This window comes from Lactuca sativa, chromosome 5 (assembly GCF_002870075.4).
Source record: "Lactuca sativa cultivar Salinas chromosome 5, Lsat_Salinas_v11, whole genome shotgun sequence".
NCBI classification, from domain to species: Eukaryota; Viridiplantae; Streptophyta; class Magnoliopsida; order Asterales; family Asteraceae; genus Lactuca; species Lactuca sativa.
The window spans coordinates 77130650-77153638 of NC_056627.2; the positions used below are offsets into that span (position 1 = coordinate 77130650).

Here is a 22989-nt window from a genome sequence, read left to right on the forward strand (position 1 = left end):
GTCCCTGTAACAGATTTACAATGAAATGGTTTTTTTTTTTTTTTTATCTCATGGCCAACTTCCAATGAAATGGTTTTTTTTTTATGATTTATTATTGAATATCAAATTAAGTTATTCTATTTTAGACATTACAAACAACACATGGTTAAAGTTATAACCAATCTATAAAGATACGGTTGACATCAACACTACATGTTTTTACCATTTTACCCTTTCCTTCTTTTGTGGCTCAACACAAAATCATCATCATCTTCACTACTATCTTCCAAAATTCGTTTATTTGCTTTCGCATCCCCATTTTTTGAAACAGGTTGTGGCGGCGGCAGCGGCTTTTTTGAACTTTCGCCGCCTCTGTTTGGTGGTGAAAACGGTTGTGGCTTCTTCGAAGTCTCCGGTCTACTTGGCGGTGGTGGTGGCTGAGATTTCACCGGAGTTCCCATTCGTATTTCCTTTTGCCTCCTCTGCTTTTTCTCATATGCCTTTTTTGCCCTTTCGGGTGACAACATCCCATGTTCCATCATCCTGCATATCCCAGATGCAATAAATAAATCATGGTGGCTGTTTCATGAAAACTGTTTGTTGATTGTTAAAAGGGTAAAATGGTCATTTATTCGGTTTATTAAATCCTAAGAAAAACGTCTTCATATCATTTATCCATACAGATGAATCTAATAGGGACATATTGGATATAATTTAGTTGAACCTCATTAAAAATATAAACAAGAATTAGAAGCAGATAAAAGAAGTGGATTGAGGAATTATTCAAGAATAACAATTTATTATATGCTTAAAGTAGAAAGTATTTATGAACAGAACTCACCAAAACTCTGCCATTTCGCTTGAAGGTATTTGTTTAGACAATGACTCATAAAAGATCCTTAGAGGTTCTCGCTGTTAAACATCAAGTATTACAATAATCATAACAGAATAAAACATTTGTAGTGTTTAACAAATGATTTGTATTATGAAAATGATGAAAACAAGAAAAGTTTGTGTACCTCTTCTGGAACATCGTACTTTTGGCCAGGCAAGGAGTAAACTTTCTTCTCTCTTGATTTAACTGTCTTTGTAGTTGTTTTGGTCTTTGAAGAACTCAGAATTGATTTTCCTTTAGCCTTCAGAATGATAAGAGGACAGAGTCAATCAACATGCAAAAGAAAAAATTCAAAGCTATGGAGATATTAATCTAGTAAAATAACCCAAAATCCGAAGTATAACATACAAAAAACCAAGATCCACTATGATTTGGATGTGAATTTTCAAGTTCAACATTGGAAATTGAAGAACCAGCATCAGATAGTTTGATAATCAGTTAATTTAGGTGAGGTTACGTATCTGGATAATCAGTTTTCATAATCTGTTTACCAAACATTCAGCCAACAACAATTAGTTCTTAAATTATTCTCCACATATGTTAATTCCACCACAATTGTTAAGCTTTCTTCCAAGAAGTTGAAGATTAATCAGATCAGGATAACAAAACATTCTTATCCTTTTATTTCTTTATTTGTGAGATGAAGGGAATCAAATTGGGGTCGACGTTTCCGATTGATAGAATCGGCAGATTTACAATTGCAATTCGATCGAGTCTACTAACGATAACATAAATTGTTTGATTAATTTCAATTTCAAACATCCAATTAGCCCAGTAATAGATTATTATTCATTTCTAGGTACAGCTCAACCGACGATAAACAAAACCTAATCAGAATCATATAACAACAAAGAACTTTACCTCAATTTTAGAAACATTTGATGTGGTTGTGGTTGTGGTTGTGGACGAAAATTTATGCTTTGAATCAATCGATTGCTTGGTTGAGCTTCCACTAACAACTTTGTTCTTGATAACAGATGGATCGAATTTAGTTTTAGCTGATGATCCATCTCGAATTCCGCTACTGGATTTCATCTTAACCAGATTATAGTTTCTTTCTGTGGACATTTTGATCGGAAATTAACCTCTTCTGATCTGATCAAAACCTAAACTTCGCTATGGTCTGGATCGTTAAATTATTGATTGCGAGATCTCGTTCTCTGTCTCTCTCTCATGCTATTTTGATGTGTATAATCTGATCGTTTAGAAGTTACGAACCTGTGGAGAGAAAGTGTGGTGGGGTGTTGATAGAAAGGTGAAAAAGGTGATTCGCTGAAGATCTGTCTAGTTTTTACCACTTCGGTTGTTTTTCTTTTTAAAGAAAATCCGAATAAAAAAAAATCATTATATTTGGGTTTTATCTACAAAAAAAGTTACTAGTATTTATTTATTTATTTATTTTCAATTTGACCATTAAAACTCAACTCGCTAGGGCCGGTTTTAAGGGTTTAAAAAAAATCGTAAATAATGTTAAAGTTTAGGAATTATGTGGAGATTTTTTTTATATATACTAAATTTATTTGAAGAAAACTTACATTTATTTATAAAAAATTTAAAATAATAATAACTTTTATTAAAAAAACACAATATTTATAATTTATATATCGTTTTTAGAATTTTTTGTGATTTTCTTTAATAAACATTATTACTACAATCATAAAGATATCACTTATATCTTATATAACTTACGAGGACTTTGTTGATTTGTTGCAAGAAGTGTATTTCTAGGCTAAATGTTACTTTATTGTTTTAGGTTTTAGGTGTAAAACATTTATCATAAAACTACAACTTACAGAAGATATTTTTACAATCGAACGACAACTCAGAAAATAAAAATTTATAAGAGGTTGTTATTCCTAAATAGAGCTTCGTTATACATGTTATGTAACTTAGAAACGCATTTCTTACGACAAATAAACAAAAGTCTTTTTTATTTTCATCAATGTTTCATATTTGTCAAAAAAAAAATACATTTTAACTTTTTTTATTAGGTTTTGCACCCTCTTAACTGGTCATCAATGTCATAAAAGCCCTCATATTTACACATCACCACCACCACCCTTTTGCCAACAACACCATCTTCACCATAAAACATCGGTAGCCCCTATCAGCACCATCTATGACCTACCTTCTATATTCTTCATCTCCGACCCACCATCATAACCATCGTTCACCTACTGTTCTTTCTCTTTACAACCTGATAAAAAGCCCAAAATGACAAAACTTACCTAAATGTGAGACGTTTATGAACACAAATTTGGACTTAGGACATAACCTTACATTTCATGTAAGTATGAAGGCTTTTATGACAATAACCTTAATATAAGAGCTACAATAATTATAAAAACACATGTTAAATGCAATTAATAGGACTTTTGTTGATTTATCGGAAGGAGTTCATTTTTAAGCCATGTATATCATGGAGCTCTATTTTAGAATTGTATTTAGATGATATCTTTATGAGTGTAGTAATGATATTTATTAAAGAGAATCACAAAAAATCCCAAAAATGATATATAAATTATCATTATTGTGTTTGTTAATAAAAAAAATGTGACATTTTTTAGTGAAAGGGATGTAGATGGTTTCTTGATTTTATGTTTTCAATAAATAAATAAAAGATTTCTTCAAATAAATTTAGTATATATAAAAAAGAAAATCTCTAGAAAAGTCGTTAAACTTTAACATTATTAATGAAAAGTCATCCTTTTTTTTTTACAATTTAACCCTTAAAACTGACTGACGCTAACCAAGTACAATGGTTGTTTTGCAAGTGTTTATCGGTTTCAAAGGTTTAAAAAAAAAAGTTCGGTGTAGGGTTGACTTTTTTGTCAATAGAGCTAAAATATAATGAGCTTTTTTTTTAAGATTTCCTAATGAAATACCACAAAAGTCACTAAGTTTACATGAAAATTCGAGTTTGACACTTATACTTTTTTGTCTCAAATTAGACATTGCATTCCCAATTTGTTATAATTCTGACTACTTGATCGTTCAACCTAGTTGTCTACAGATGTGGCGTGATGACGTGTCAGTTATGATGACGTGACATTTTAGCATTACATGCGGACGTGTCGAAATCGAAAAATATCAAAATAATAAATTTATTTGAGATTATGTGGAGATTATATATATATATATATATATATATATATATATATATATATATATATATATATATATATATATATATATATATAAACTAAATTTATTTGAAGAAAACTTATATTTATTTATTAAAAAAATTCAAAATAATAATAATTTTTATTAGAAAAACACAATAATTATAATTTATATATCATTTTTAGAATTTTTTATGATTTTTTTTAATAAATATTATTACTATAATCATAAAGATATCACTTATATCTTATATAACTTACGAAGACTTTGTTGATTTGTTGCAAGAAATGTATTTTTAGGCTAAATATTACTTTATTGTTTTAGGTTTTGGGTGTAAAACATTTATCATAAAACTACAACTTATGGAAGATACTTTTACAATTGAACGACAACTCAGAAAATAAAATTTTATAAGAGGTTGTTATTCCTAAATAGAGCTTCGTTATACATGTTATGTAACTTAGAAACGCATTTCTTACGACAAATAAACAAAAGTCTTTTTTATTTTCATCAATGTCTCATATTTGTCAAAAAAAAATACATTTTAACTTTTTTTATTAGGTTTTGCACCCTCTTAACTGGTCATCAATGTCATAAAAGCCCTCATATTTACACATCACCACCACCACCCTTTTGCCAACAACACCATCTTCACCATAAAACATCGGTAGCCCCTATCAGCACCATCTATGACCTACCTTCTGTATTCTTCATCTCCGACCCACCATCATAACCATCGTTCACCTACTGTTCTTTCTCTTTACAACCTGATAAAAAGCCCAAAATGACAAAACTTACCTAAATGTGAGACGTTCATGAACACAAATTTGGACTTAGGACATAACCTCATGTTTCATGTAAGTATGAAGGCTTTTATGACAATAACCTTAATATAAGAGCTACAATAATTATAAAAACACATGTTAAATGCAATTAATAGGACTTTTGTTGATTTATCGGAAGGAGTTCATTTTTAAGTCATGTATATCATGGAGCTCTATTTTAGAATTGTATTTAGATGATATCTTTATGAGTGTAGTAATGATATTTATTAAAGAGAATCACAAAAAATCCCAAAAAATAATATATAAATTATTATTATTGTGTTTGTTAATAAAAAAATGTGACATTTTTTAGTGAAAGGGATGTAGATGGTTTCTTGATTTTATGTTTTCAATAAATAAAGTATATATAAAAAAGAAAATCTCTAGAAAAGTCGTTTAACTTTAACTTTATTAATGAAAAGTTATCCTTTTTTTTTACAATTTAATCCTTAAAACTGACTGACGCTAACCAAGTACAATGGTTGTTTTGCAAGTGTTTATCGGTTTCAAAGGTTAAAAAAAAAAAAAAAAAAAAAAAAAAAAAAAAAAAAAAAAAAAAGTGGGGTGTAGGGTTGACTTTTTTTGTCAATAGAGCTAAAATATAATGAGCTTTTTTTTAAAGATTTCCTAATGAAATACCACAAAAGTCACTAAGTTTACATGAAAATTCGATTTTGACACTTTTACTTTTTTGTCTCAAATTAGACACTCCATTCCCAATTTGTTATAATTCTGACTACTTGATCGTTCAACCTAGTTGTCTACAGATGTGGCGTGATGACGTGTCAGTTATGATGATGTGACATTTTGGCAAGACATGCAGACGTGTCGAAATTGAAAAATATACACAAAAGATTATAAGTTTTCACTAAAGCTAGCAAAAATCGACCCAACCCATCAACTCAACCCGAACCCAACCAAAAATTAGCAGGTTAGGTTGAGATTTTCAACCCATTTAAGTTAAATGGGTCAACCCGTCTAACCCATTTAATTAAATAGGTTATGTTGGGTGAAATTTATCAACCCGTTTTCAACTCACGGACTCATTTAACTTTAATTCATATTTAGTTTAATAATTATTTAAATATTATCATGTATTAATTTAAGTACTAGCCACTCTAAAAAATCTATATATATTTAATGTTATTTTAAGAATTTCTTTGTATATGTGACTTGAGATTGTGCTTTTGTCATACTTTGAAATTTTGTTTAAATCTATAACTAATTTAAATGGTGTCATATTTAGTTAATTAATTAATTTATTTTTATTTTAAATGGGTCAACCCAAAATTAACCAATTTATTTAATAAGATGGCTTATGAACTATATAAACGGGTCAACTTGGTAACAACCTATTTATTTGAAAGGTTTGTTTGGGTTGGAAATATCAACCCATTTAAACAAACAGGTTGGGTTGAGTTGAAATTTTCAACCCAATTAATAAATAAGCTGAACCCAAACCCAACCAAGATCTATCATTGCCAGCTCTAGTTTTCACTTTTTAAAATTTTGACACTGAGTTATTTTTTTATTTTCAATTTTGAAAAAAATTACACAAAAAATTAATCATTGCAAAAAAAAATTACACTAAATCGATCATCATTTTGGAAAAAAATTACACAAAAATTTAATCATTGCCAACTCTGTTTTTATTAGTTACTTTTTTAGAAAAATGCTTTTTCTCAATTTCTACATCTTTTACAACATCTTTTACGAATTTATTTTTATAAAATTACTTTCAACTTCTTTCACATTCGTCATTTCTATGCATGTTTTATTTTTTAAATTTTCCCATTTCACAAACTACTGAAATTAGTAGCAATCTGTTTTGTTATTTTTCAGAGACCAAAAGTGCATTCTTATTTCTAATTAAAACATAATCCTACTGTTATGAATAACACATTCACAAAATTTCTTTGCAATTGCGTGGTCCTTTGTTCTCAAACATTTATCACCGAATAACCACTCACTCACGCTACAAAATGCATGGGCCCATTTCATATTTTAAATATATGTTCAGAATACCACTCATTTAGGGGATATGAATGACTTTTTAGCCCTAACACCAGTAAATTAAAATATTAGGATGCTAATAACGTTGATATTTTTTTATATTGGTCACAACATAACTCACTAACGCATCTACTTGTCGCTTGCTTCTAGGAGTGTAAACGAGCTTTAACTACATGTGAGCTACTCGGGATTGGCTCATTAAAAGCTCGGCTCGGCTCGAGCTCAGGCTCATTTATTAAACCAGCTCAATCCCAAGCTCGAGCTCGGCTTGTTTACACCCTAACTTGCTTCACTATTCAACTTTATAGTTACAGATGAATACAAAAATCAAACCCTAAACACCTATAAAATGGGTTACAACAATTTTTAAAGGCTGTAAAAAAAGAAAGACAGGAAATTCACCTGTGCTGCTTGTGTTTTTACTTTGTACATGAGGCCAGCCACCTTCACAAGCAACTGCAATATTGTGTCATATTTTACCATATGATCATTGATCATGATCATATTCGTTTTTGTTTGTGCTTCATTCAACGAATTTCATTCATGATCAACACAGATTTTAAAGCTTTCCATTGATTCAGCAGTAGGAGTAATTAAAACTATATATAACCAAATCTTCCAACCCTTTGCCTTGCATCCTGCTACTTCTACTTAAGTATAATAAAAAAAAACTATCAGCATCACAATTGCTTAATTATATCATATCATATCATATATTCCAAATTATTTAATTGCCAAATAAGAAATTACCTTAAAATCTCGCATCACAATTGCTTTCCAACCAACCCACAACCATAAATCCACCATCTTCCACCAAAATCCATTTAACATGTATTTTATACAACAAGCTGAATAATAAAGATAATACAAATTCATAAGCATTTTATCATTAAAAAAAAAGTTAATAATAATAATAATAAATAACCATTTGGTCAAAGTTTTAAAAACTTTAAGTACCTGATACGGGTTAGGGCATACACATTCGCAACAACTCTGGTACCTATGTTAAAACTCACACAATAAACATCAAGAGACTCTGATTTAAATAAAAAAAATAAAAAACTTGATCCTGAATATAAATGAAACGCCAACAAATACAAAGGCAACCAAATATCTACTTTAATAGAAGAAAAAAAATTATAAAATGCTATACAACAATATCCAGATGTGAGTAAACAAAAAAAAAGGAAAAAAAAAAACTAGTAACCTATTTATCATATTCATAACAATCAAACCTTAAACTGGAACAAGAAATTACATGTGAAGTGATCCTGAGCAGATGCATCCAAATTCCAAGCAATTAACTTTTTTTTTTAATTTCCAATTCAAGTAAAATCCAGATCCTGTTCTCGTTACCGATTACGGTGTAAGGATCGGATCCAACTAGTCGACCCGCGGGTCGCTTTTGTCGGGTCAATTGGTTCATCCGGTTTAACAAAGTTGCCACCCATTGAGAATGAGGTAGACGCCTTTGGTGTAGGACTAGTCAACTGAAAAAGTCAACAAAGGGCAAAATCGTCATTCGACCACAATGCATGGAAACAAAAAAAGGAGATTCTGTGTATTTAATTAAAAGGAGACTCACGTGTTTCCCAAGTGAAATATTTTCATTAGGACGAGTCATCATCATATTGCTTGATCTTCTGCGATCTGTTGCCCCAATTTGGTAGGAATCATCATTTACCCCTAACATTAAAAAAAAATTAAAAATTATTTAATTATAAGCAATGTTTGTCTGTTTATTAACTACCATTTCCTTACTTTTTTCTTTTTTTACATTAAATGACGTTTATGCCCCTATAGAAATTGTGACAAAAAAATACATTTTAATGAAATTTCCTAAATAAGTGAAGTACCTTGGCGCTTATTTGAATGAACTGGCATCGGTCTATTAATCACACCAGGAACTGCTCGACTCTGACATTATTAATCACATTATAAATCAATAAATAATTATTCAATATTCATAAAAGTAAATGGAAATGCTATTAGAATTGTAAAGAACAAAAGGTAATGAAAACACTAACAGTTGAGTGATTCTGTGGTTTATTCTTTTCTGACTGCTGATGCTTTAAGATTGTCCAATCAAATACATAATCAAAATCAAATCCTGAAATATCAAGATTTAAACATCAGATACAATGTTATACAAATTTTACAGCATAAATGTGGTTAAATTTCTATAATATTGTATTATATGAATAAAGGGTATACCTTCTCGTGTAAATAAGTCACGAAAAAGGCGCTTCAAGAATCCATAATCAGGTCTTTGATCAAATGTTAAAGATCTGCAATATTGGAAGTAAGAGGCAAACTCCACATGATGATTCTTGCATAAAACCTGTCAAATAAATTGAAAATGATTTTCATAGTTCACTAAAACAATTTAAATACGACTTTTATTTTAGAACTATCCCTATAAAAAAAAAAGTTATATTTTGTATATTGTTTCATAAATACCTCAATAGGAGTTGATACTTTCTTTTCACATATTTTGTCATATTTTTGCTTCTTTGTTGCACCTTTTAGACCCTGCCATGGAAGACTGCAAGAAAAATAAATAAATAACAAAAAAAAAAACTAATTTTTTTTAGATTTCACAACATACTCAATTAAAATATTTAAGCACATACCTTCCTCTCAAAAAGTACAAGAAAACATAACCCAAAGACTCCAAGTCATCACGCCGACTTTGTTCTGAATTTTTTTAAAAAAATTATTGTATAAGAGAAAATGCAAATATAAAATATGAGATTGTAAAAAGAATTTATGCTTTGCATACCAATTCCCAAATGGGTATTACAGCTAGCATAACGTGCAGTTCCTGTCAAGTTTTTGTTTGCTCTGTATAGATATATGGTAAGAAAATATATAAGAATCAATAAAATATAATAAAAAGTTACAAACTTAAGGATATGAAGACAATAATAATAAAAAACAATCATTACTTGTAAGGAATATGGCAACTTGTGGTGGGATCACGGTATCTTTTAGCAAGTCCAAAGTCAATAACATAGACCTGATTAAAACAATTGGTGAAGTTAGTAGATAGTCTATAAGCATACATCATAATATTCACTCTATAAAAGGTTTATACTTTATTCTGAAATTTAGAAAACCCAAAAAAGGTGTTGTATTAGAATATATATATAACAGTTGAAATTACCTGATTTGCTTTCCTGCCTAGACCCATGAGAAAATTATCTGGTTTCAAGTCTCTATGTAGAAATCCTTTAGCATGCATCAGTTCTATTCTTGTAAGCTGTAAAAAGAATATTGCAAACTAAAATTTAGAACTAAAATGACTGGTGTAGACTGTTTGTTATCCAAAAGTTATGGATGAAAGGCAATTAAAGCATATGTTTAAAGATTTTACCATTTGATCAGCTAACATTAAAACTGTTTTCAATGAGAATTTTCTTCCACAATAAACAAATAGATCCTCAAGACTAGGCCCAAGAAGGTCAAGAACAAGAACATTGTCCTCAACATCAACCCCAGACCAATGGATGCTAGCAATTCCAACTGCAGGATATGAAAGTAAGAATTAGAATTGGAGAACATGTTGAATATAAGAATTTGTGCTTCAGCAAAGCAAATGTTGCATTAACTTACCTATTCCCTGGAGATAATTGTATAGCTTGGCTTCATAAAGCAATTGTGGGTGCTTGGTTTGCCTATTTTCCTAGTAAAATTTGATTGCTCATTAGCTAAATGCTGATTAGCAAATATTTTTGAAAAGTATGAAAAAAAATATATGTGAGCTATCGAGCATATTAGGTTTATTGATACAAGTTTAAATCACAAAGGGGTCTTCACTATGTCTGGATCTTATCCACCTATTAGCAGATATCAAGTGACAAAGCATGAGAGAACCACAAAGAAATTTGAAAGCGACACTATTCCATATGATGCCATACTGTGCACAAATGTAGTTTCTGAATGACATGCCATCATGGTTCCATAGAAAAGATGTACATGGTGGCTTTTATATCAGCAATACTAGACAACACACCCTATTGTCTTTTACCCTCTTCATCACACTATCGCAGCATATATACCAACAAAAGTTCAGTTCCAGCTCCTCAGTGTCAGTAGCCTTTTCTGTTTGGTTACTAATCGAAGTATCTCATGGCTATAATACCAATTGTTAGATCTTCCCAAAAGCTAGAATGATGAAAGGGTGTGCTAAAATCATTAGAAACCATGAAACCACTCCAAGTATAGCATTCTAGCCACACAAATGACAAATCCACTGTGTGTAAACTGAACTTCTTCTCTATCAAACAAAGTAGATCCATATCATCCAGAAATCGAGCAGTATACTCTTCCATTAGAGATGAGACAAAGGTATTTATTCATCCATCCTTGTTTGCGGTCTACCCATACCGAAATCGGATCGGTTCTAGTTGATTCATCAAACCCGTTTCACAAAAATAGAAAACTACATACATAACTCGCTACAAATCGGAAAAAGCATACACTAATAGAAAAAGTTGAACAATCAAAACAAACACGGATGAACGCATACTTCAAATCTAAAACTAAATCTTACCATTTTTACAGCAACAATTTCATGTGTATCCACATGCGTAGCTGAAAACACAAATTTGAAGTGGTGAGAAGCAGTACAAAACATGAACATAAATGAAGTCTCGTTTCTAGACTAAGATTTGAGATGGAAAAGGTAGAGACCGAGAAAGATTTCACCGAATGATCCGCTTCCAATTTTGCGACCTAACTTGTACTTATCTCCGACGATCCTCTCCATGGATCTCTGGTGCCGATTTCAAGCTCCTTTGAAGGAGTTACAGATTCGATGAAAAAGGATCAAGGGAGTGCGACAGGTAGGGTTTTTTGTGATTCGTGAAGGGAGAAGATTCGTGGTTTCGATACGTTCGAGATGGCCTCGCTGGCATCGAATATTTGCCACGTCACTGATTTGCTACCATAATGACTGGGTGAGTCCTCGGGCTCCCTCTTGCCATATCACCACGTTTGCTTACGCCGTCAGTGACACCGTAGGCGTAAACCCAATTCACCAATTTGGGCCTTTGAATAAATTTTTGGCAGAAAAAAAATATATTATTATTATATATCGATAATTCGATATCGATTTTATTCGCTTTTCCTAATCCTAAATACTAATAATAAGAGTAAGTTATGATGTTCATACGAAAATCGTGGATTGGGTTCCTAAAAGATTTTGTTATCAATTTCAATTTGTAGTTTCAGTTTGTTTTGAATCAAATGGACGTTAGTTTGTTTCTTTTCATTTCTTATTTATTTCATTAAATACTTGTTATTTTCTTATACAATATTGGAAAACTTTCTCATTGTTGGAATCCTAAGTCGAGTAGAACTTGGAGACCAACCTAGTTTTTAGGAAATCATAAACAAGTCCGTTTCTAGTTTTCTAATTGTGATCTAATTCTACAAATCGATAGTTTTAGGAGTATATATGTATAGATATCGAGGCATGTTATTTTTTCCAATTAATCAAAGAGGTGTTTGATTAAAACTCTTTGCAATCGCGTTTTATAAACTATAATTGGTATCAAAGCTTAGGTTGAGAAGTTGTGAGATCGAGTTGTTTACCTACTGACGAGCTAGGTCAACATGTCGGATGGAGAAGATGGTGCACAGCTTCCTCCGGTTAGAGTGAAGTTGTCTTGCGTATCCAGCCTGAACTGTGATTGATCTAGGAACCAAAGTCAACGAAGATAAGGATTGTTTCGCCATGGGTCTATTGTACCAAGCCCTACCAGAAAACCTCATAATGCAGATTGGAGATCAGGATTCGGCCAAGAAATTGTGGGATGCGATTAGAGCACGTAATGTGGGCGCAAATAGAGTCAAAGAAGCAAGATTACAAACCTTGATGTCGGAATTCAATCGTCTGAGAATGACGGAGTCAGAGACAATCGACATTTCTGGGATCGCGTCTACATCGTCGGCATTAAGAGAAACAATTGAGGAATCAAAATTAGTGAAGAAATTCCTCAAATCATTACCCAGAAACTTCATTCACATCGTTTGCATCTCTTGAAAAGGTACTAGATTTAAAATCGGTAGGGTTTGAAGACGTAGTGGGTCGATTGAAGGCATATGAAGAAAGAATAAGGGAAGTCAATGCTGGAGAAGGACAGTCGAGGGTTCTATTCGCCGAAAAATCGACTGGAGATAGAGGTGGGTCATCACCTGGTGGGGGTAACTCATCCGGAACGAAGGGAAATTGGAAAGGATCGAATGGGTCTAATAAAGCGAATGGTTTTAATGGGACTAACGGGTCAAGTGGATCCGGATCTGGAGGGTCATGTGGGTCAGGCGGGCCCAAAGGAAATAATAGTGTTTCTCAAAGTAATCGGCCCATTAAACAGTCTAATTCTGATTTATCTCAATCCAATTGCAAAAAATGTAATTATTGTTGCAACAAAAATCGGGAAAAAGACCAATCTAAAGTGATTTGTTTTCGATGCAACAAATCAAGTCACCTTGCGTCTGAATGTCCGGAACGACTCCAAAAATTACGAGAAAGTGATTTTTCAGAACGTGAAGACAACGACGAGTCATTGTTCTAAAACGGATAGGGGTTGAAGAATTCTCTAGAATGACTTAGAGATTCGGGGGTGATTGTTGGATTCCTAAGTCGAGTAGTGCTTGGAAACCAACCTAGTTTTTAGGAAATCATAAACAAGTCGGTTTCTAGTTTCCTAATTGTGATCTAATTCTACAAGTCGATAATTTTAGGAGTATATATGTATAATATCGAGGCATGATATCATGCAGAAAAAAATAACTGTTTTTGAGTTATTTTTTCCAATTAATCAAAGAGGTGTTTGATTACAACTGTTTGCAATCGCATTTTATAAACTAGACTCACTAATATTGTATTTATGGGAATAAGGTCTTATGACTTGTCAAATATGTAACTTTTTTGTTTGGAGACGTCGGAAAAAAGCACAAGACCTATTTGGTTATCCCCGTGTGGATGAATATCTTAAATAAAACAATGAAAATACGAGGATGAAAATTGAAACTTGTTGATTGTTTTTTGGCATGTGTTTGATTAGAACATGTAGATTGTTTTAGAACATGTTTTTTTTTAACGTTGTCTTATATATTGATTAAAACATCTTTGTGATTTGTTTTGGAACATTGTTTTTATTTATTAAAACATGTTGTTGGTGGTTTTGGGACATCAATCTTGCATATTAAAATATGTTAAACTTTTTATATATAAAAATATCATTTTTCACTTCTCTTTAATTTCTTTTCATATTCTTATTTTTAAAACTCGAGAAGAGGGCGGTATGGTTTTTGTGTTCCAGAATGGAGGAAGATTCATTGTTTCGGTATGTTTGAGATGGTCTTGTTGGCATCGGATATTTGTCCCATCACTGATTTGCTAGAATAATAAGTGAGACTGTCTCTTGTCATATCATTATATTAACATACACGGTCATGCCATCATAAATCCAATTCACAAAATTAGGTAATCTAACCATTTTTGTTAGAAAAAAAATTCTATAACATATTAGTTTTTCACTTTTCATAAAAAATAATAAGAGTAAGTTATCGTGCTTATATAAAATCATGGATTGGGTTACTGGAAAGATTTTTGTTTTCGATTTCATCTTTGTGGTTCAATTTTGTAACGTCTGTTTTTCGTTTGTACGTAGTTGATAATATTAAGGAAAATGAGTTTGAGGCTTTGGGAAAAAACCCTACTCATCGGCGTGTTTAACATAGGATGTGGCGCGTGTCATGTCATATGTTGCAACATGACCAAGTAAGAATGTTGCCAACTTTTTTACTTGGACTTGTCGAACAATCAAGTATAGTTATGAGCTTAGACACCTAATCCAACAAATATAATGTACGATTTTACTTGGACTTGTCGAACAATCGGTGGTTAAATGAACAGTGTTAAGGGAATTACATAAGAATGTTACCAACTTTTTTTTTTCTTCTTGATAATAAAGTGACATATTTTTTGAAGTTGTTCTTCGACAAGGTACAACTACCTTCCCTTTTAGAGCATTTGTGTATTCAATAAATGTCTCATTTTCTACAAACTTAAAAGGTAGACCACCCACTACAAATAAATTCAACACAACCTTTTTAATTTGTTTTCCTCATGTTTCGAAGTGCCACCCTCCCCGGATTATACTTTTTAAAATTGTAATGTTGGTTGGTTTTTCAAATTGCCAGTGTTTTGTTTACAATTGTTTATATGCTTATTTAAGCTAAATGTATTGGTATTTTTTCCGTCGGATTTGAGAACACTCTCACACCATTTGCACTTTCCTTGTCGAACTGTATCAATAAAAATATCCTTAAATGATTTCCAACAATCGGTCTTTGTTTTCCATACTCTTTTTCTCTTTTGTGTTGCTTCTTCATTGATTTCTTGTTGAGTGTTGTCAACAAACACCTAATCATCATCAAGCTACAATAGATGACAAAACACAATAACATAACTTGACCTATAATACATAACAATTAAGTCTCATCCCTACTTGATAGTTGACACTACAATACTTGAATCACAAAACTGAAAATAATATACAATCTTGAAACACAAATATCATAATAGTTGATTCCATTACATAACATAATATTTGAATATTAACACTAATCTTGAAACACAACAAAAAACACAAACATCATAACACATGAAATCAAAATTCCTGACAACTTACTTGTGTATCTTCATTTTTATCTACCCAATTGTCCACCATTGCTCTTTAATTGAGTGCATGAGATTGATTTGAAGTTCAATTGGGAATGAATGGAAGAAAAATAAAAACGAGATGAATGGGATCGACAATGTCGATCCTAGAGAGGAGAATATAAAGTTTTTTTAGTCCCTTTTGTAGTCTTGCCGTCGATCACACAAAAGGGGGAAAAACAAGATCGTTAAATGTGTTCTAGTCATGTCGATCACAGGAGATGAAATTTTTTTAGTAGCCTTTGTCGTCGAGCAGAGAAAATAGATTAATGAATCAGTAGGTGCATTTTTTGATAACCCTTCAGTTTCCCGTTCCTTGATCCACTAAACCCGATTCCGTTTTCTTTTTTTATAAATCCAGTTCCAAAACCCGGAATACCCAGTTGGACCCGTACCTGGAATACCCGAAACCAGAATAAGGCTAATTTTTAAACCAATACCCGGACCGTTTAAGCATTTTTCCAGTTATACTGGTTCTAGTTCTGGTCCGATTTTCCAGTTTTATAACTCATCTCTACTTGGCATCGCCGCTTCCAATAAGCAATTGGTAGATAGCAAAATACCACTATGCTTGCAATATCCACCCATTTGGATTTGTCCCGTCAAATAAAGGCATGTCGATCTTTCGGTGGCGATATTCATACCTACCCATATCGGGGTTAGTAACGAATAATCCAAAGATTAACCCCGGTCTACCGTTTCTTCCTTGAGCCATCTTGTCCTTCCCCATCGGTCTCTTGTTCTGATTAAAGATGTAATAATGGTTTCCCCAGATGTGCACCCGGTGTTTTGGTTCCTCTATTCCTTTCATCTTTTTCCCATTAGAACATCCAGGTTCTTGACAATCTCAATTTCAAACTTCACCTCCAGATTGTGGATTGACCTGATACAAGAGTTGAAGAACTAGTTTTGCTGTTCTTCAATGATAGTGCCTACTACCGTCTAGGGATAAGCGTGGGACGGAATCTGTACCGACTTGTACCATTCCTAATTTTTCGAAAATCGAATTTGATTGAAAGTCAATCCAAAGTACCAAACCGAATTAACATAACTAGTATCAGTACCTGTTTTCGGTACTAGTACCGATATGGATGGTACCAAATCTCAAATTTCGTGATTTTGGATTACTGAGCACCATCTCATATTTTTAAATTTGGTACCGGTTTCGGTATGTATGATACTGTTACAGGATCAAGATTTAGTACAAACTGCTCACCCCTAGTGCCGATAGCTTCTTCAAGACTCTCCAACCTCTTCTTATCTGAAATATTCACCTCTTTTGTAAGAGCCACCATTCTCTGATACCAATTGATAAGTATCTGCTTATCCTCACTAAATCACAAAGCAATGAAACAGTAGAATGAACACAAAAGGCAGCTTAAAGAATAAACATTCCACTCATTCGAGAGGATTGGCTCTCCAAGAACAAGTTCTTTTTACAAAATTTCTAGCTGCTACCCTAGGAGAATAAAAGAAGCTTAAATACTCACTTTTCTGCCAACTCACTAGACCAGACCAAAAAATGCGTTTCCTACTACACCTAAAAGTGGGAGGAGCACAACCTTTAACGGTTTCTACCAACACACACGACAAAACAATTTATTCAAGGGCAAATAGTTTATATTAAAACTATAAGGATTAGCATTTTAGATATACATAACACATGTAACAAGTACATCCATCAAAATATCTTTATATACATGCAATATACAACATACAACTTTATATATTTATGTATCATATCAAATCATTAGAGATGTGATTCAACTACATGAAGTAACAAAAACAAAATTCCCTACAAACCAGGAGGTTTCAACAATGGAAACGAACCAAGAATTCCTTCCACATCAATAGGAAGATTAATTGCACGACTAACAATTTCAGGTGTATATGTTCTCCCTTTCCATGTATTAAACCATGGCCCACCACCAACCTCTACAGCTGCCATATCGCTTGTTACATCCAAAATAAGCTACACATCCATAAAAAAAAAATAATTAAAAAAAAAATAGTTTTAAATAATGTTTAAAAACATATAGTAAGTACCTTCCCATTAGCTTTTTCCCAAATTTTCAATGTTAAATCAGCAGTGCATGTATCTTTACAAGCTGCTGCAAACCCAGCTTCTGTAGTTGGAGCTCTCAATGTGGTCCCCGGGTCCTTGGTTGAAGCCTCTAGTTCTATCTGTTCATCACAACCAAGGGCAAAATCGTCATTTACTCATAAAGATATTTAGATAAATAGATAATCACCTTATGTGTTTCATTATATGCTGTTACATGCCAGTAACCCCATTGAGTAACTTCCCATTCAACAACTCCATTCCATGGAACAAATTCATAGAAAATTCCTCCGTAGTGAACTCCAATCTGAAACAGTAATATTTATATACAAAAATTAAAAAAATCTAAGCAATTTTTTATTTTTTATTTTAAATTATAATAAGAAAAATTACCAGTGCAGCATTCTCAAAGGTTTCAGATAGTCCTGGCAATTGTCTTAGTCCACCTGCACAAGTCAAACCAACTTCTCCACTTGCACCTTTAAAAACGTTACATTGAACCTATAGACATTAAATTTGTTAAAAAATATAAAACAAGAAAATTTTCTTTAAATAAATAATGGGGATTATAATTATTATTTACCCAAAACCACTTTCTTGGAAAACCACCACCCCAATTCTTCTCAGAATAAGATGGGGCATTTTGAAACTCGTATCTTTCTTCACCCCATTCTATCCAACCTGGAAAAAAAAATTAGAGCTTGAGACTTGAGTAAATGTTTCCAAATAAATTTTTATATTTGTTGATTTTAATTTAAATACACTAAAAAAAAAAAAGATTTACCTGTAGAGAGTCCACCAGCCATGCATATTTGCCAATGAGGTTCGAATACAGGAAAAGCAGCAAGCCAACCGGCTGTTGACTTTTGTGTTGACCCAACATTTCCCCAACCATAAACAGGGCGTGTGCTGTATTCCCAACGTGCAGTTTTTACAGTTTTTGCATAAGGTGTCCTGAAGAAGTTAAAAGAAAAATGATTGGAACTATAATGTTGTATTGGAAAGAAATGAAACTAGGATATTAACATCAATATTACAGCTTCATATTGTTGCTAAAACTATAATGAATGAAAACTGTTGTGATTCTGTTATTATAGATGTTTAGTTGTTTACACTTAAAAGGGAGAAAAGAATGGAAAAGAAACACACTTTTCATCATCACGGATGAAACCTTGATTCCAAAGTGGAGTAACTTGGAACCCTTCAACCACACTCTGATTAAAAACCTGCATTTAGACCACTTCTGTTTAAAATTTGTATGTAAACTACAGAGAAACAAATGATTTAGTTAGTTTCATCAAGGAAGAAGATCAACCTGAGGTGAAACTTCATTGTTTGGAGGCTTCTTTCCATTTTGCAATGTAAAAGAGTTTCCAAGCTTCAGCTCATGTCGACCTGTACGTTGACGAAATCAATTCAGTGATAGTATAACAAAAGGTTATAATTAAGTTAATAAACTTACTTCCCCAGAAGTTGTGAGATTCTTCTGTGTATTGGCAAATGTACTCATCATTAGCACCAAGGATTTGAGCTCCAACTCCAGTAAACCGTTGTCCATACTGTAATTGCTCCAAACCATTTAATGGCTTCTTAAATGCAGGATTCTCAACAGAATACATAAAGCAGAAGTTTTGTTTTCGTTCTGGTATCGAGACCTTAAAGTACCAACCCTCAAAAAATTTCCTCGTAGTCCCATCAAAGTGGTATCTGATGCAATTTATACAACAGACTTAATACCAGTACTAATTGAATACATCAGATTAAGTAAGATTGAAATCAGATTACCCGCTGTGAGGAGTACGAAGAGGTCGATTTGAAGGCGTGGGCACATAAACCGGATTCACAATCTCCTTAACGTCTTCTGTGGCTTTCACTTCCACAGTCGAAGAATCATTAATTTCTGCTTTTGGAATCGATTTGACAACAGATAACCGACGTTTACCCTCGAATTTGAGCCTCGGAATACTCAATTGATCACCAGAATACGCTCGATTCATCGGCGATTGCATGGTTTGCACATTAGGTTTAAATGAACCGAGTAACGATGAAGGACAGTAAGGGGAACTTTGCAGCAATGTATACAGATTTGAGTCCATTGAAGCTTGGTCGGAGTTCTGGTATTGGTGTGAAGGAGAAATGGAGGTGGCGTGGCTGTTTCGTATGTGTTTGAAGGCTATGTTTGGCACCGACTTTCGAGATAGGTTTTTTTTTTTTTTTTTTTTCTTCAGCAAACGGACACCATTGATGGGTATGCTAGCCACTTCAAAGTTCAAACCATATTTTAATTTTTGTTTTATTCTTGTGATGCACAATCAGCCACCAATTTGCTTTCAGCCATCTGTATTTTTCTGGTAAAGAACATCCGATGTAGTGTTAAGATGAATATATTTTTAAAAAAATAGTTAATACGATAAATATATATAAGAACCTAATGATTTGAAATTAAAACATTGTCAAATAATTTTAAAAGTTTATAAATCATAACAATTAATTAAAATAGTTGACAAATATAGCTAATTTTATACACATATAAAACACGAGTAGAAACCATTAAATGATTTGATTTTAATAAATATTATTTTATTTATTGTTCAAATTAATTATAATTTTACATCAACCAAATGTTATAAGTATTATTTTGTAGTTAATATAAGTAACATAAATATTTTTAATAATATATGATTACTAAAAGTTTAACTGATAATTTTATTTCGTGCAACGAACGGATATTCGTCTAAAAGGCAAATAAACATTGTTAAAATTACCTTTTCAAAAATGGTGTTTCTTTAGGATACCATTTGATATCCACAAATCCTTCCTCCTTGCACTTAAATAATTTATTTTGATTTGATTTTTGGATTAGTTATACATATGGAAAATTAATAGGAACTTGTATACAAAAAGACTTAGCCTTATGTAGGGGTGTTCATAACCGGATATCCGAAAATTCGGATATCCGAAATTTCGGATAGTTGATTTTTGGTATCCGATTCCGTATCCGAAATTTCGGATACGGAATCGGATACCAAATCGGATATCCGAAAAATTGAAATTTTGTTAAAATTTGAAAAACATATGAAGTTTTTAAGTTAAAAATACATATTTTTAAATTAGAAAGGCATATGAAGTAATATAGGTATTTAATTAAGGGTGTTATCAATATGTTTTAGTTACTAAAATTCATATCATAAGACATATGCGACTAAAATAACAAATAATGTATAAAATAAAACCAAAATTTTCGGATATCGGATATCCGAATTATCCGAAAAATCTGAAAAGCATTATCCAATTCCGATTCCGAAAAATTGGATATCCGAAATTTCGGATATCCGATTTTTCGGATAATTCGGATTCGGAATTTCGGATCGGAATTTCGGATACGGATATTTTTGAACACCCCTAGCCTTATGTAGTGAGATAAAACTTAATCATCAAATTAAAACCCAACATCTTAATGAAAAGAGACAACTAAGAGAATTTTGTGATCAATTCGGAATAGAAACAAATAGAAATAAGAAGAAACAGAAAAAAGAGTTTCAATAGAAGATTTTTTTTTTTTTTTTTTTTTTTTTTTTTTTTTTTTTTTACAAAAAAAGACATAATAATTCTAATAAAAAAGATAAACACATAAAAAAGAAATTTATTAGAAAGGAAAACATTAATAAAAAATCCCTACTTGTTTTTCGTGTAGAAAAACATGACATTATGCTAATAAATGCATAAATAAAAAGATAAAAAAGCAAATTAATAACATGAATAAAAGTGAAGATATAAAACTTCAATTAATAAATTTAATTGATAATTCTTCAGACAATGAAGAAATTTCAAATAATAATTCAGTTATTAATATGATGGATTACGATTCTGATTATTCTTCAAAATCTGAAGAAATTAAATGTAATTGTGATAATTTAAAGCAATGCTCATGTAACATAGACCATCAGTTATACTTACTCTAGTCTCAATTTAAAGAAGATTTAATCATAAATATAATTAGTAATGATATTGCAAACTTATTAAAAGAAATTAATGATCTAGAAATAAAGCAAAAAATAATAGAAAATTTAAATACTAAGGAACTGAATATTGAAGAAGAAGGAATCTATTCCATAAAAAGTGTACATGATATGTTAAAAGAAAGAAGAAATAAAAATTCTACTAATATACCTACAGTATAAGATTTGCAAGTTGAAATCCAATCATTAAAACAATATATATCTAAAATAAAAAATGATCAATTAATAAACAATCAACGAATTAATAAATTAGAAAAACTACAAAATAACCAAGACATTGGTACTAGTAATAATAATGATAATAATTTCCTTCGGTCTATGGAACTAGTAATTTCTAGGAAATTGCATGTCACAATTAATTTATTTATTACTTACAATTATCAAAGAAAATTTGTTGCTTTAATAGATAGTGGTGCAGATCTAAACTGCATATGAGAAGGTCTAATACCTACTAAATATTTTCAAAAATCAACATACGTTAAGAGAAGTATCAGGTTCTAAATTGGATATTAGATATAAATTAACAGATGTAAAAATTTGCACAGAAAATGTTTGTATACCTATTAATTTCACGGTAATTAAAAATATGACTAGTAATACAATGATTTTTGGAAATCCTTTTCTGGAAATGATATCAGCACTAACTATTGATAAAAATAAAATTATAGGATCTTATAAAAATCAACCTGTTATTTTAAAATTTGTCTCTGGCCCTTATTATATTTGGGTCAATGAGTTGGATTTAAAGAAAAACCAAATAAATTTTCTTAAAGAAGAAATTAGGACTGTTCAAATAGATGTACAATTAGAACAACCTAAATTACAGGAAAAAATTAAACTTTTAACAAACCAATTTTCCTTAAACATTTGTAATAATCATCCTAATGCTTTTTGGAAAAGGAAAAAACATATAGTTATGCTTCCTTATAAGGAGATTTAAATGAAAAACAAATTCCTACCAAGGCAAGACCTTGTTAAATGAATTTTGAATACTTAAATATATGTAAAAAGGAAATAACTTCCTTATTAGATAAAAACTTAATACAACCTTCTAAATCACCATGGTCATGTACTGCTTTTTATGTTAACAAACATTTAGAACAAGAGAGATATACCAAGACTAGTTATAAATTATAAGCCACTTAATAAGGTTTTAAAATGGATCAGATATCCTATTCCTAATAAAAAAGGATTTATTAGATCAAATACATGACTCTTTAATATTTTCAAAGTTCGATTTAAAATTAGGGTATTGGCAAATTCAGATTGATAAAAAAGATAGATATAAGACTGCCTTTAATTTTTCTCTTGGACAATATGAATGGAATGTTATGCCATTT

The 22989-nt window shown here is 31.4% G+C and overlaps 3 protein-coding genes across 5 annotated transcripts; all 3 read right to left on the minus strand.

Moving 5' to 3' along the window:
• Positions 1 to 59: 59 nt before the first annotated feature.
• On the minus strand, positions 60 to 2133 carry LOC111907088 (uncharacterized). Its single transcript, XM_023902880.2, has 4 exons — positions 1736 to 2133; positions 999 to 1115; positions 821 to 891; positions 60 to 522 (listed from the first exon to the last, which is right to left on the minus strand). The coding sequence occupies exons 1-4, from the start codon at positions 1940 to 1942 to the stop codon at positions 207 to 209; spliced, it is 711 nt and encodes a 236-aa protein (XP_023758648.1). The 5' UTR covers positions 1943 to 2133; the 3' UTR covers positions 60 to 206.
• Positions 2134 to 6871: 4738 nt separating this feature from the next.
• LOC111907086 (casein kinase 1-like protein 3) lies at positions 6872 to 11784 on the minus strand. 3 transcript variants are annotated; one of them, XR_006192247.2, is made up of 17 exons: positions 11530 to 11784; positions 11390 to 11430; positions 10450 to 10519; positions 10211 to 10359; positions 10001 to 10096; positions 9783 to 9853; positions 9617 to 9678; positions 9468 to 9531; positions 9295 to 9379; positions 9049 to 9175; positions 8862 to 8944; positions 8691 to 8751; positions 8420 to 8520; positions 8093 to 8324; positions 7792 to 7834; positions 7585 to 7682; positions 6872 to 7481 (listed from the first exon to the last, which is right to left on the minus strand). XR_006192247.2 is itself a non-coding variant. In XM_023902877.3 (14 exons), exons 1-14 carry the CDS (start codon positions 11603 to 11605, stop codon positions 8187 to 8189), a joined length of 1224 nt encoding a protein of 407 aa, XP_023758645.2. In that variant the 5' UTR covers positions 11606 to 11784; the 3' UTR covers positions 7930 to 8186. The 3 variants fall into 3 exon arrangements, 1 of the variants encoding a protein (XP_023758645.2); XR_006192246.2 differs by having other exon boundaries at positions 6872 to 7484; XM_023902877.3 differs by lacking the exons at positions 6872 to 7481; positions 7585 to 7682; positions 7792 to 7834 and having other exon boundaries at positions 7930 to 8324.
• Positions 11785 to 17245: 5461 nt separating this feature from the next.
• On the minus strand, positions 17246 to 19889 carry LOC111907085 (tocopherol cyclase, chloroplastic). Its single transcript, XM_023902876.3, has 10 exons — positions 19416 to 19889; positions 19093 to 19337; positions 18946 to 19025; positions 18780 to 18856; positions 18415 to 18584; positions 18214 to 18311; positions 18024 to 18131; positions 17821 to 17937; positions 17615 to 17752; positions 17246 to 17540 (listed from the first exon to the last, which is right to left on the minus strand). Exons 1-10 carry the CDS (start codon positions 19724 to 19726, stop codon positions 17364 to 17366), a joined length of 1521 nt encoding a protein of 506 aa, XP_023758644.1. The 5' UTR covers positions 19727 to 19889; the 3' UTR covers positions 17246 to 17363.
• Between the last annotated feature and the right edge of the window lie 3100 nt (positions 19890 to 22989).

Coding starts and splice junctions, on each gene's coding strand:
- LOC111907085 (XM_023902876.3), bottom strand. CDS start 19,726: ATGGACTCAAATCTGTATACATTGCTGCAAAGTTCCCCTTACTGTCCT. Junction 19,026..19,092: donor ATCTCACAACTTCTGGGGAA/GTAAGTTTATTA, acceptor GTCAACGTACAG/GTCGACATGAGCTGAAGCTT. Junction 17,541..17,614: donor GGGAAAAAGCTAATGGGAAG/GTACTTACTATA, acceptor ATGGATGTGTAG/CTTATTTTGGATGTAACAAG.
- LOC111907086 (XM_023902877.3), bottom strand. CDS start 11,605: ATGGAGAGGATCGTCGGAGATAAGTACAAGTTAGGTCGCAAAATTGGA. Junction 8,945..9,048: donor TGACTTATTTACACGAGAAG/GTATACCCTTTA, acceptor TTGATATTTCAG/GATTTGATTTTGATTATGTA. Junction 8,752..8,861: donor AACCACAGAATCACTCAACT/GTTAGTGTTTTC, acceptor TAATAATGTCAG/AGTCGAGCAGTTCCTGGTGT.
- LOC111907088 (XM_023902880.2), bottom strand. CDS start 1,942: ATGTCCACAGAAAGAAACTATAATCTGGTTAAGATGAAATCCAGTAGC. Junction 892..998: donor AGTACGATGTTCCAGAAGAG/GTACACAAACTT, acceptor GATGTTTAACAG/CGAGAACCTCTAAGGATCTT. Junction 523..820: donor AGCGAAATGGCAGAGTTTTG/GTGAGTTCTGTT, acceptor TGGGATATGCAG/GATGATGGAACATGGGATGT.